At 40.3% G+C, this 13,476-nt stretch overlaps 1 protein-coding gene across 6 annotated transcripts in view; it reads right to left on the reverse strand.

Annotated features, from left to right (window-relative positions):
- Positions 1 to 13,476, reverse strand: part of atl2 (atlastin GTPase 2) — an 89,567-nt gene that overhangs the window by 37,524 nt on the left and 38,567 nt on the right. For all 6 annotated transcript variants that reach the window (XM_041211138.1, XM_041211147.1, XM_041211109.1 and 3 more), the window contains one exon: positions 7,014 to 7,148. In XM_041211138.1, the coding sequence (XP_041067072.1) occupies positions 7,014 to 7,148 (135 nt within the window). The remainder of the gene's footprint in view (positions 1 to 7,013; positions 7,149 to 13,476) is intronic.

Here is a 13,476-nt window from a genome sequence, read left to right on the forward strand (position 1 = left end):
TTTTAAAACCACATCCGTCCCCCAGTTTGAGGTCCTATCCATAGCCTTACCTATCCTTTCCATTAGGTCCCAGTGCCTGTCCCAATGCTGCAGCTCTTTGTCCCAGTACTGGTGGCAATATCCTGTGAAATGAACATCTTCCCACACCAATCTTCCACCTCTCAAAAATGCCCATTTCCTATGCCAATTAGCCCAAGATGCTAACTGGACCTTTTTTTAAAAATATATTTCTTAACTTCTGATATTCCATTAGCAGGACCTTGTCTTTCCTACATTATTGGTCCCAAAATGGACCATGACAACTGGCTCTTCCACACTCCCTTTTCAATTTCCTTTATCCCTTCTGGATTCTGTCACAACAGCAGGATGTGGTCCAACCCTTAATTATCAAATTCTAAGACCACAACATTTCTGTTGTATTCTCCCCCTCTCCATTCCCCCAAAGTATCTTCCGTTTCAAGACGCCAGTTAGCATTCTAGCTATCCATCCTGCAGCCTTACCCTCAAGTACATATACCTTTCATCAGAATGGCAGTGTCCAGAAAATTTAATGTTTTGCCTCTCCACAGGTGCGGCCCAACTTACTGGACATTTCCAGCATTTTGTGTTTTATTTCAGATTTCCAGCAACTGGCACATTTTAGTTTCATATTTGTGCGTTATATCCATTGGAAAGGACCAGAACAGGGCCTCCTCCATCACCCCACACCCTGTTGACCAGAGCATGCATTCTCCTTCCTAAGGAATGACGACACTCTAGCAAAAACAACTGCAAAAATCTTCCCTCTCCTTTACATATCATAAGTAGATATGAGAAAAAATGATGGGGCAGTTGAGCTCAGTTACGTCCAACTCCTGTGCCACATGGGAACTCATGTTCTAGATAACCGGGATGAAAGGCTGAGTAATTCCTCGAGTACATGTTCTAAGTGGTGGCCACCCCCACAGCTACAGGGAATGCAGTGATGTTCCCCGGAGGTGAACTGTTGGACCACTGCTCTTTGATAATTTGTTAACATTCTTGAATTGGGTAGAAGGACATAATTTCAAAGTTTGCAGATAACGCAAAGCTCAAATTCAGTAAACAGCAAGAATGGTATCAAATTTCAGAAGGTCAAACAGACTACTGAAACGGGAAGACTAAATTTAAAGTAGAAAAGTATGAAAGGATTCATTTTGATGGAAGGTGGAAGAGGGGCAATATAAACTAAAATTGGACAACTTTAAAGAAGGATGATCAAGGACAGAGAGCTGGAGGTGTACATGTGCAAGTCTTTGAAGGTGGCAGGAAAAAGCTGAGAAGGCTGTTAGGTGTCATTCGAGATCCTTGCCTTCATAAATAGCGGCAGAATGTACACAAGTAAGGAAGTTATGCTAAACCTTTATAAAATACCTTAAGTGCCCTGCCATCCATTCTTAATTAGCACATTCGTTTAGATATCACCACCTTCAACACTTCTTTGTTCCTTTGTCTGTGACATCTTTTGATTATCTGCTCCTATCACTGCCTGCTTGTCCCTACAAGCACATCGCACGCACGCACACACACACCCCCCCCCAACCTTAAACCAGCTTATGTTTCACCCCTCTTCTAATATTCAATCAGTTCTGTTGAAGGGTCATGAGGACTCAAAACATCAACTCTTTTCTTCTCCACCGATGCTGCCAGCTCTGCTGAGTTTTTCCAGGTAATTCTGTTTTTGTACTGGTAAAGCCCCAGTTGGAGTATTGTGACCAATTCTGAGCCTCACTTTAGGAAGGATGTCAAAGACTTTAGAAGGTGCAGAGGAGATTTACGAGCATAGTAGATAAAAGGAAAGACTTCGATTACATGGAAGGGCTAGAGAAACTGGGAATTTTCACCTTAAGGAGTAAAGGTGGTTAAAGGACATATTTGATAGAGATATTCAAAATCGTGAATATATCAGAAGATTAAATAGGAAACAACTTCCATGGCAGAGATGTCAGTAATCACAGGAAATAGATTTAAATTATTTGGCAAACGAGCAATGAGGAAGAAAATTTTCATGCAGCAAGTCATTATTTGGATTGCATTGTCAAAAGCACGGTGGAAGAAGGTTCAATAACAACATTCAACAGGGAATTGGACAAATACTTGAAAAAGGTAACGTTTGCTGGGCTACGAAGAGCAAGTAACGGAGTGGGACTGATTAGATAACCCTTTCAAAGGCAAAATGGGCTGAACATATTTGTCCTGTGCTGTAACATACTGATTCTGGAAGAAAATGCACACTTTTAATCTTTCCAGTGATGTGTTAAACCAAAACCCCTGGTTGTTCAGGTAAATGCAAAAAGATTCCATGGCACTTGTCATGATCCCAGCTGATGTTACTACTGGACAAGTCTGATCCCTGGGTGGAACCTGGCTTGATAGATCTGAACTATTTTTTGTTTAGAAACATGGAGGGCAGCTACTGAACAGCGTCAGAGAGTCTGCTGATGTACTTTTAACAAAAGAATAAAACATTTATCAAACAAGAAAAAGATGAACTGTATTACACTATTCCTTCACCTATAACCATACCGTAGAGTTATATACAGATTTGTAATAATAACAGCTGCAAAAAATCTTACACTCTAATGTTCCCAGTAAGTATACAATCCATGTAAACCAATAAGCGACCTGCAGTCAAACATACCACACTCCCAAGATCAAGTGACAAATGCCACCCCAAACAGATGCTATGGATCTCTCATCAACTCCAAGACGCTTGTCACATCGTAAGCCAACCAGTTTCACAGAACACCATCTTTCTCCTCAGGTTTCCAATCTCAACACTTGAAGAATTCATTTTGGCATACGAACATATAAATTAGGAGGAGTAGGCCACTCAGCCCTTCAAGCCTGCTCCGCCATTCAACAAGATCATGGCTGATCTGATTGTAACCTCAACCCCACATTCCTGCTTACCCTCAATAATCTTTCACCCCCTTGTTAATTTTCTCCCTAACAACACTTTCACTTGGTCATCTTCCACAAGGATCCACCTCCAGGGTTTCAACCTTGTTCTGATGTTCCTTTCCCCTGGATCACCACATCATTCAAGCTTCATCTTCCACGCACTCACTCTCTCAAGATACTCAGCCGTGCCAACAGAACACAACTGTTTCACAAGCCTGTAGTAAGGAGTCACCAACCTTTGGCTGTCTCCTTGGATCTTCTAGCTTCTTGCAAGCCCGTTCTGCTCCCCGCAGTTTTCTCTTAATTTGGAGCCTTTTCCTCTGTTCCTTACTTTCAATTCCACTAAACAAGGCTGGTTAAGATTCCTGTTCTTTTCCCTTGACTTCAATGTCTTCCTGGGACCATCTTCTGCCCAACTCCCTGGTTATTGGGACCTTCTTCCTTCCTAGGGACCTGCTCTCTGCAGCTCCCTTCCTGCCTACTCTGGCAGTTTGTGGAATGGTCCTACCAACTGAATTCAAACTGCTTTTCTGTTTCTCCTGGTCTCTCTGTGGGCTCCCTGTTGCTAGGCAACAGCCCAGTTTTTTTCTACTTTGTTTTAACTTCCCTAAATCACTTTCAAGAGTCCTGAAACCGCATTAAAAATGCACATATTCAAAGCTTCAGATTTACTGTCTCCATCTCAGAAAAAATGCTAAATGAAACTAGACCTTTTACCCTTTTAACCCACAAATAAAAAAAAAATTCAACTTAAAGCTATATCTTTTTCATAACACCCACAAATACAACTTGCTTAAAACGACCTCTAATTCCTAACACATTATTTAAAAAATCAGGCAAATTGTTGAAGATCCGTCAATTATCCCTCAACTAGTACAATCAAGAAGAGCTCAAGACATGTTGCTGCATACAAAATTGTATGCCGTGTTTGTTTGCCCAACGATAGTGTGAAAATACCGCAAAATTAGCTGTGAAACATTTTGGGATATCTAAAGGACACACATGTACCATATAAATGCATGTTCTTATCATAAAATAAAATTGACAGATTTGAAATTACATTTACAATTTATAATATGGGTATATTAGAGACCTGCAAAACATCTGCAGTCAGATTAGCAGATCTAACCAATCCCAACATCTCATTCACCCATCCCAAGCCACGCTGCTTCCACTTCTCCCATGGCATCCACCCTTCCATGCAATGACCCTCCCCATTCCTCACGCATCCCCTCTCTTCCATGCCATTCCATCCCTCTTATGCCAACTTCTCCCTCCCATGGCACATCCATCCCAAAATACCTCCTACAATGCTAGCACAGACTTAAAACATTTGCAGGCAAATTAGCAACTTTATTGCAACAGTATTCTTTAAATACAGGATTTTAATTTATTCTTTCACCAAAGGCTTCAAAATCAAAACTTCCCACTATGGGGGGCAGGGGGAAAAAATACACAAAACTGGCCTTGTGTAAAAGCAAGCTTTTGTCAGGACATGTTTATTGTCATAGAATATGAAAGTCTAATTGGCAATTGTTTTCTCGAGTTCAAAAGTCAAGTTTACTTCTGATAGGCTCAATATTATTCAAGAAATACACATTATTTCATTGAAATCTGCTTTAATTTCAGCATCTAAGAAAACAGCTTCCGAACTATCAATCAAGGTCATTACAAAGTTCTTGTTTAGGATTCAGGTTTCTGTGCCTTCCTCAAGTCTAAATTTGTGCAGTGGCCTGCCCATTGGGTTTAGACGGTGTAGAAACTCTGGAGGGTGCAGACTGTCATCATCTTCATCTATAGAATCAACGCCGATTTTAATTCATCTTGCAGCTTTTCGAAAACCTTTTCACTCAAATCTAGTGGATTTTCATTTTTAGCAGAAAGAATAGCTTTCAAATAATTAATAAGTATTTAGATGAGCACTTGAAACACCATAGCATACGGGGCTATGGGCCAAGTGCTGGAAAATGGGATTAGAATAGATAGGTGCTTGATGGCCGGCACAGACACGATGGGCTGAAGGGCCTGTTTTTCTGCTGTATAACTCTCACTATGACTCTAAGTGACATCAAATACATCCCAAATAGCAAATCAACACAATCCTCAAATAATTTTCCAGTGTTATAATTGAATTGCCTGATTTTCCATCCCCAAGAACTTGCCTTGAAATGTGAAATTGGTCACAATAGCTTATGAGAAGGGTGGGTGAATGTGTATTACTTCCTCACATCACTCTCCACTCTTGCAAACAGAGGCCCTAGCCCTTATTACACGTTCCTTTTATCAGATGAAATCAAAAACTATTATACTCTATACACTCAGTACCTCAATGTTACAATGAAGTTCCAAAATATCTAATTAGCCAACTATCATCAAGGTGTGCCAGGCATTGCCACCAAATAAACCCACCAGAGTCACACCTTAACTGACCAAAACAATCCAGTCAGACAAAAACTATTAAAACTATTAAAAGGTACTGTATCAAGTAACAGAAAAAGCAGAATTATTACATTTTAACCTCCCACTTCCTCCTGAAGGCACTCAACTTGCAATGGGATATAGATCATAGGGCACCAGTAGACCCTGGATGCAGGACCTATTCTCACATTTGAAACCAGTGAGTATCAGCTGTCAGAGAGGCCTTTGCAGCTAATCTGGTCCTCTTCTCACCCAGATTTTCTTATGCACACTTCACAGTAGGATTGCTATGACATGAGTGAAAGTTAAAAACCTGCCTGATTTTTAGCCCAGAGTTATGGAAGCATGTGGTAACAAACCCTTCTGATTTGGATCTCTACTTGTAGAGTTCAGCACCACAATGGGCATTACCAATTGAACCAACAGTGAAACTATGCAAACAAATTTCTATTGTATTTCATGCCAGATAACTCATACCTTCTAATGATATACTGTTACAATGTAAAATTGCTGAAATCACTTCAAAAAATGTTTTAAACAATTATACATGCTTCAGCATGTGATGTTTAATTTTCTTTTGCATTTTTTCCTTAATCAAAATACATGTTAACATGGGGTGCATATCTCCCTCATTTGCCACCACTAAACATCATCATTTCTGTCCCAACAATAGGGCAACTGATTGTGGGCCTGAACAATTCTTTATTACGTAGGATTCCAGGAGTTGCAACCTTTGTAGAATTCAACTTTCCATGAGTCAGAAACCTACTCTGGCAAGTTACACTTGAGTGCGATTTGGAGTATCCTCACTGGAACCTGGGAAAGCGGGCCCAAGAGGCTGGGGTGGGGTGGGGATGAGGAGAAAAAAAATCTAAGCAGCTAAATTGAGGGTTTTCTTTGATTTCAAATTACTTAAGCTACACCATGAATATTGCTATTACAATTCAAGGCATGTAGAGGTGTGAAAGTAACTCAGTAATAAGAATTGCTTCAAGTTGGGCTTCCAGTTATTATAAGAAGCTTCTCTAGTTCGCAGTGTAAACACAAATTCTTAAAATTGAGATTACTGGTGATTATGTGGACAAGGATTGCTTTTATAATTTTTAAACTTTACCCCCCATTTCTTCAATTCCTCCCATTCCAAAAGTGCAAAATAGTTAACTTAATTTTAATCCCTGATGTTCAGGCTGTGATTAGCTAACTCAGAACTAAAAGCTCACACTAAGGCAGTGCTTCCCAAACTTTTTCCCACTGTGACCCCATTTCGAGTCTTTGAAATTGCTGTGACCCCTCAGTGGCAGCTGAGGGGACAGAGGAGTGGGGTTTTTAATCTTCGCAAAATTTTATTAACTCACCTTTTCAATGGGTTTCTTGCAGCATGAATCAACCCTCAAGCATGGACCGTTTAGGCCAGGCCCACCATTGAAAAAAAAGAGAGAATTTAAAGCAGCCTTGCAGCTGTTAACATTCAGTTGGAGCTCCACGGCAACCTTCGGGGTTGCAAGCTCTGCAGCAGCAGAATCTCATTTTATGGCCCCAAGTTTGGGAAGTCCTGCATTGGGGCAATTTAGAGCATTTGTAGATAGTGATCCCATTTATAGAAATTGCTAAATGCATGAAATGGAACCCATGAAGTGTTCAGTGTTTTTGTAGAAGTTCATTGTTGAGTGTACCTGGCTTCCATCAGATTTGTTGATTACAAAAACTTCGCTCCAAACTTGTATACCAGTAGTTTCTCGCTCACATCCACCTCGCCAAGTAAAGCCAGTCAACGGCTCATCATCTCCACCCAGCCACGTACCAGGATTCTGCAGAGGGAGGAAAAACAAATACCACATAGAAATAGTTGCAAAAATGCTTCATACGTTGGGAGAATTTGGTAGCAAAAGATTTTTGAACCTTGCCCAAAGAATTCAAAATAACCATCCATACCTATTAGATACAACCAATAAAATTCCTGATTTTAGAATTTCCTGTGAGACAAGAATTAAAATTGAAACACACTTATGATACAAATGTAAGATTTCGTATTTTTCTTTAAGATGAAACAGTGCTGAGAGGAGTAAAATGCACTACAATGTTAGTGATTGAAATGAGTACTGTCAACATGTAAAATATAGGATAATATAGTTGAGGGAAAGGAATAAAGGAATATGGGCACATGGCAGGTACATGATCCTGCATCGCATAAACATCAACCACGTTTCAAACGCTTTATTTACACAATACTATGCAAACTCACAAAACAAACCCAAAATTTGCACTATAACAAACCTCTCTCCTCAACACAACTTTTCAGTAATAGTTTCACATCACCATAGAAGGTTATACAGCAGCTCTGAAGTAGTGATATAACTGATTTCAGGGCAGGGACGAGAGTTGGTAAGCAGAATAATGAATTAAGACACACAAGGAGGTATCCTGAACCAGAAGTGACCTTGACCATATTCACTGGGCATTCAAAACCTGACATTCTGGGAAGAGTGGAAACAAGAGGGATCGTTTGCAGAACCACCCCTTTCCAGGGAAGAGGTCATTAAGGCAGACCAAGAAACAGAGAGCCTGCTGCACCACACTGATGGGCTAAGTCTCTAATAATTAGATTAGGCACCCCACATTAGGGAGAAGAAAAGTATACCATAGATATTTCTATTCCTGGTTAACTAGCAACAAACACTATTTTAAAGTGGATGCCAAGATCATCTAAGTACTTAGTACACAGTTCTCAGAGAAAGGAAATTTATCCATTAGATTCTGTTTAGGTCCAGGCTTATTACATGACTGTGGTATACACATTTTAAATACAGTTCATTTCAAAAATATGGCCAGGGTCTATTTTGTAAGAACTACAAGTCAGACATTGGATATTTGTGAATTGCAAACAATGAAACGTAATGATATCTGTTGATCAAAATTAAAACAATCCACAAGATCAAAAAAACTACAATCTGACATTAATTATGGCAAGAATGGATGGGTTGATTTTGAGTATGGTCAACCTGAAATTAATATGGGAATATTTCATTGCTTTCCAGTTAAATTCCAATACATAATTCAGGATAATCACTCATCTACCAGGTTTTCATCAAACACAGAGCTACATAGATGTGCAATTCCAATAAACACCAACGCTCACTTCTTGAGGCAAAGACAAAATCATGGAATGATTCACTTATGGTTAAACACTTTACAAACTGTGCATTAAAGCTCTTACCTTTCAGCATAGTTAAAATGCAAAATCAGCATAAGTTCCAATTTCCACACCTGTTACTCAAGTTCATTTTACCACTTGCTTACTAGAGTGCCACAGCCCTGCAAAGCTCAACAGCTGGACTATGGGCTTCGAAACATGTGGCAATGTTGTTAATTCCTTCATTTTACGATGAAATATGAACAGTGCCATGCAATCATTTTATGGCATAAAGTACAGACTAAAGAGGATCCCATCTCCCACTGCACAGAAGAGCACAAAGACAGCAAGTGATTGTGCAAATGATAAATTCAGCTGGACTGATACTGAAAATTGATTTAAATGACAGATGTTGAATTACATTTGCACCATCATAACCTTCTACTTCATAGTTATTCTTAAATTGCAGCAGCTCCAATTCAGATTCTAAGAAATTCGAATCCAAGCCAACCCCAGGTAATTCTGGCTCACTTATACCAACAGCAGACTTGGATAGTTTGGTTTTATGCATCTGTGAGTCTGCTCAGATTCCAATCTATAGCCAGGATGGCATAGCTCGATTTAGTAATAGGGCAGAAGCTAGGTCACGTTCAACAGATGTGCAACACCAGGATTCGAATAGCTCCAATACAAAAGCAGCTCAATAACTTGCAATTATGGCAATGTTTCATTTATATAAACTGAAGTGCATGTTGTTACAACTTGTTGGTTCTTAGGAATAAAATATAACCTTCTGTGTATGTGCATACAAGTCAGCTCTTAGACTTATAATAACTAAAGTTTTGATGAATACTCTGCCAATTTTAATCAGTTAAAATGGTGCTGCAAAAAAAAAAACGCCACATTAATTTTAGTTGAATGAAGTAACGAATTGCTAGGCTTTGTAACAATTCATGATTGGCCTATTTTTTAAAAGAGATTGAAATGGTATGGTTACCTGTCGCAGAAAGAGGGAGAGGAAATATGGTGAGGCGGGTAATAGACTGGAGATTGTCAGGAAGGAGGAGGAGGAAGGCCCATGGCTAGATGGAAAGATGCAGTGGTGACAGATTTAAATGTAGCATGACTGGAAGAGGAATGGGTGACTGACAGGAGGGGATGTAGAAGAATGATCAACAAGCACTGTGGTGACTCCAAGTAAAATGGGAGAAGCAGGAAGCTGAAAGATAAAGGCCATTCCAGGCAGAACAAAACCCAAAATGAGCCATAGTTAGTTGTTTTGCTGGGGACAACAGAAATGTGGAAGAAGGAATGTTAGGTGGTCTGGTACAAGAGGGTCAAAGGAGCAAGAGGTGAGTCTCATGGATAGGGGTGAGTTCAGAGAGGGTATGAGGAAAGACAGGAGAAAAACTAGAGGAAGATGCAAGTTCAGGACTAGGTCATGCAAACCTTGGGAACTGATCAAATGGTTTCGAATCATGGTGACAAAGTTGACATTCCAAATTCACACCAGGGTAACAAAAGCTTTCATTAGTCTGGAATTTTTTTTTCAACATGATTTAATTCTTATTATAGCTCGATGGGGACCTGGGAGCAGGTCAAAGTGACTACCAAACAATTAAACCATTTTATTTAATTCCATACATTCTAGTGATCAGCAGCTGAGGTAATCGCTCTATTTCAACCACATATCAGCATAGGCCATCTCTGATCATCACCTCCTTCCCAACTCTTTCCTTCCGTGTCTTCCCTGAAAAAGCTCTACAAGTCACTTCAAACTACACTTCCAAATTTCCAACCGTCTAGCTATTCACCACCACGTTTCTTTAGCTACTGATTTGCTCAATCACACCATCGTGTCCACCTTTGATTACTTTGTCCCCATTACTTTCTCACTTCAAGGCCAAAAGACAAGGTTTCAATCTTCCACAGAAAATCTGGACAACCCTCAACTGCTCAAAAGCAGGCCATGAAAATATGACCACCTGCTTTAGTGGTGGAACATGAAGAATAGCTCAAATTATGACTGTGGCCATCCAAGTTCCATTCCTGGTCCCCAAATTTGCTGACTCTCCTCAGGTATAAACATTCCTCCCAATCAAATATGCCATCATCACCCCTCCCTTTAAAAACCCACCCTTGACCTCTGCCCTTGAAACTTACTGCCCAATCTCCAACCTTCCTTTCTTCTCCAAAGTCCTTGAACATGTTTTTGCCTTCCAAATCTGTGCCCATTTACCCCTGCAACTCCATGTTTTAATTCCTCTCAGGTTTTCATCCCTGCCACATTACTGAAACCATCCTTCCAAAAGGTCATAAGTGACATCCAATGTATTTGTGGCTTGCCAAACTATCCATCTTTTAATCTGTGTGTAGCTTTTGATATGGCTGACCACATCCTCCCCCTCTACCTGTATGGGACTGCATTCTTACCTTTTCAGTTAGAGCCAGAGAATTACCTGCAATGGAACACTAATGACACGTTTACATGAAGCAGCTGTTTTGAGACTGCACAAGCTGTGAACCTTGTACACAGCAGAACAAAATCTGCATAAATGGGCACTCCCAAATAACTTGCAATGTAAAAATGAAAAAAAAAAGACACACAAACCAGACTCTCAAATTAGAAACTACGGGCATTTTTCAATACACTAAGCCCTTCTTAAGCTTAAAATCGTGAGTCTCAGCCTGCCATTACAATTTGGTAAGATATACTCTGAACATTTGAGAGTCTGAAAATCATGACCACCAATAAATTGTTTTGGGATTCCTTTTTGCTCATACTGGTATCTAGGTTTGATCCTCCTGCAGCCACTGCCCCCGTTTCCAAAAGCAACCTTTTGATAATGCCAGAAGGTGCGTATGCACCCAACCATCAGACAGGACTGTTGTCTGAGAAAGTATTGTCAGAAATAGGTTCTGCTGTATTGGTTGCAGTCTTGCTGTTATATCTGCATTGAAACGAAAGTTCTTAGCACCTAACCAGCTGGTTCTCGAGAACATTTTTACAGTTAAGATCCAGTTAAGGAACAATAACTTTTGTTTAAAGTGGACAAAGTTCGAAATCCCAGGTACTTGCTAAGAGAATAAAGCCTCTGTTTTAAACAAAATAATCTTTACCATACAAAGTCAGTAAAGTAGAACAATCTATAATACCGATCTTATACTCTTAACATTCAGAATTAAGATGAGGTAAATATGAATTAACAGGCAAACTGTGGTCAAATACACATTAAGTAGCAGATGCGACCCACAGATTTCTCGGCAACACCTCCAGGCGCCAATGACCACTGAGTCACAAAATCTCGTTAAAACTCATCTCTCTCAAAAGGAATTTCAACACTTCACTTTCAACGGTCTAGCTTTGAATTTCCTCAAAAGCCACTCAGACTCCGACTGCCTCAATGACTACTCACCTCATGATGGTCCAACCTCTTTGCCTAAGACACAGGGTTCACAAAATGCCCTCCAGCCTCTAATTACCATTATACTTCCAACTCTTTTGCAGACCGCCAACTTCACTAAGCTGGCACTTCCCCCTGTGTTTCTCTGAAATCCAACATCCTAGCTGCACTGAGCTATAAGCAGTTCCCAGGGCTTTTTCTGAGCCCTAAATGCCTATCACTGAACCAGTGACCTTCCTTCATCTTCTCAGCTCCCCAGACTTCTCCAAACCCTCACTGCCTGGAGCCTGCTAACAACTCCCAGGGTCTCTCCGTGGACTGCACACCACACAAGGTCCAAACTGTAACAGCCCCTATTCCAGCAAAAAGATACACAAATTGAAACCAGAGAAAAATATATCCTTTCAAGTTTCACTGAATGTTTTCAAACTAATTTAGCTCCAATTCCCTAAGCAAAACATCTCTTTGCAAGCAGTATGTACATCATGCCTCTAGCTAAGTAAGCCCAATTGTGGTTTTAGGATCTTTCCTTTCTAGCTGTTAGCTTAAGTCAACATGGCTCCAACTTTTTAAAAGTGTAATAAACTCCAAAGTGCTTTAGTTGCATTTATTCAATTTTCTACAGTTTGAGTTTAATTTTCCCAGAACTAAAAATTGCCTCTGAAATACATGAACCATGAATTCGATATCTGTAACTTGGTGGATACAGTGACCATTTTGGAGAAAAAAGGGACGCCTGTGAAAAAGGACAGCTGAAAATGAGTAGGATTAAATGGGTCTTTTTCAGAGTGGCAGATGGTGACAAGTGGGGTGCCTCAGGAATCAGTGCTTGGGCTCCAGCTATTCACAATATATATCTATGATTTGGATGAGGGAACCAAATGTAATATTTCAAAGTTTGCTGACGGCATGAAACTTGGTGGGAATGCGAGTGGTGAGGAGGATGTTAAGAAGCTGCAAGGTGATTTAGACAGGTTGAGTGGACAACTACATGGCAGATGTAGTATAATGTGGCTCTGATGCAGTATAATGTGGCTAAGTGTGAAGTTATCTACATTGGTAGGAAAAACAGAATGGCAGAGTATTATTTGAATTGTGATAGATTGAAAATGTTGATGGACAAAGGGACCTGGATGTCCTTGTACATCAATCACTGAAAGCAAGCATGTAGATGCAGCAGTCAAGGCGGCAAATGACATGTTGGCCTTCATCGCAAGAGGAGTACAACTGAGTACAGGAGCAAGGATGTCTTACTGCAGTTGTACAGAGCCTTGGTGAGATCACACCTGAAGTAGTGTGCGCAGTTTTGGTCTCCTTATCTAAGAAAGGATATACTTTCCTTAGAGGAAGTGCAGCAAAGGTTCACCAGGCTGATTCCTGGGATGGCAAGATTGTCATACGAGGAGAGATTGGGCTGACTAGGCCTGTATTCACTGGAGTTTCAAAGAATGATATGGGATCTCATTGAAACAAAATTCTGACAGGGTTGGACAGACTGGATGCAGGGATGATGCTTCCTCTGGCTTGGGGGTCTGGAACAAGGGGTCATAGTCTCAGGATACGGGGTAGGCTATTTAGGACTGAGATGAGGGGAAACTTCTT

This window comes from Carcharodon carcharias, chromosome 2 (genome assembly GCF_017639515.1).
Source record: "Carcharodon carcharias isolate sCarCar2 chromosome 2, sCarCar2.pri, whole genome shotgun sequence".
In the NCBI taxonomy this organism is placed as follows: domain Eukaryota; kingdom Metazoa; phylum Chordata; class Chondrichthyes; order Lamniformes; family Lamnidae; genus Carcharodon; species Carcharodon carcharias.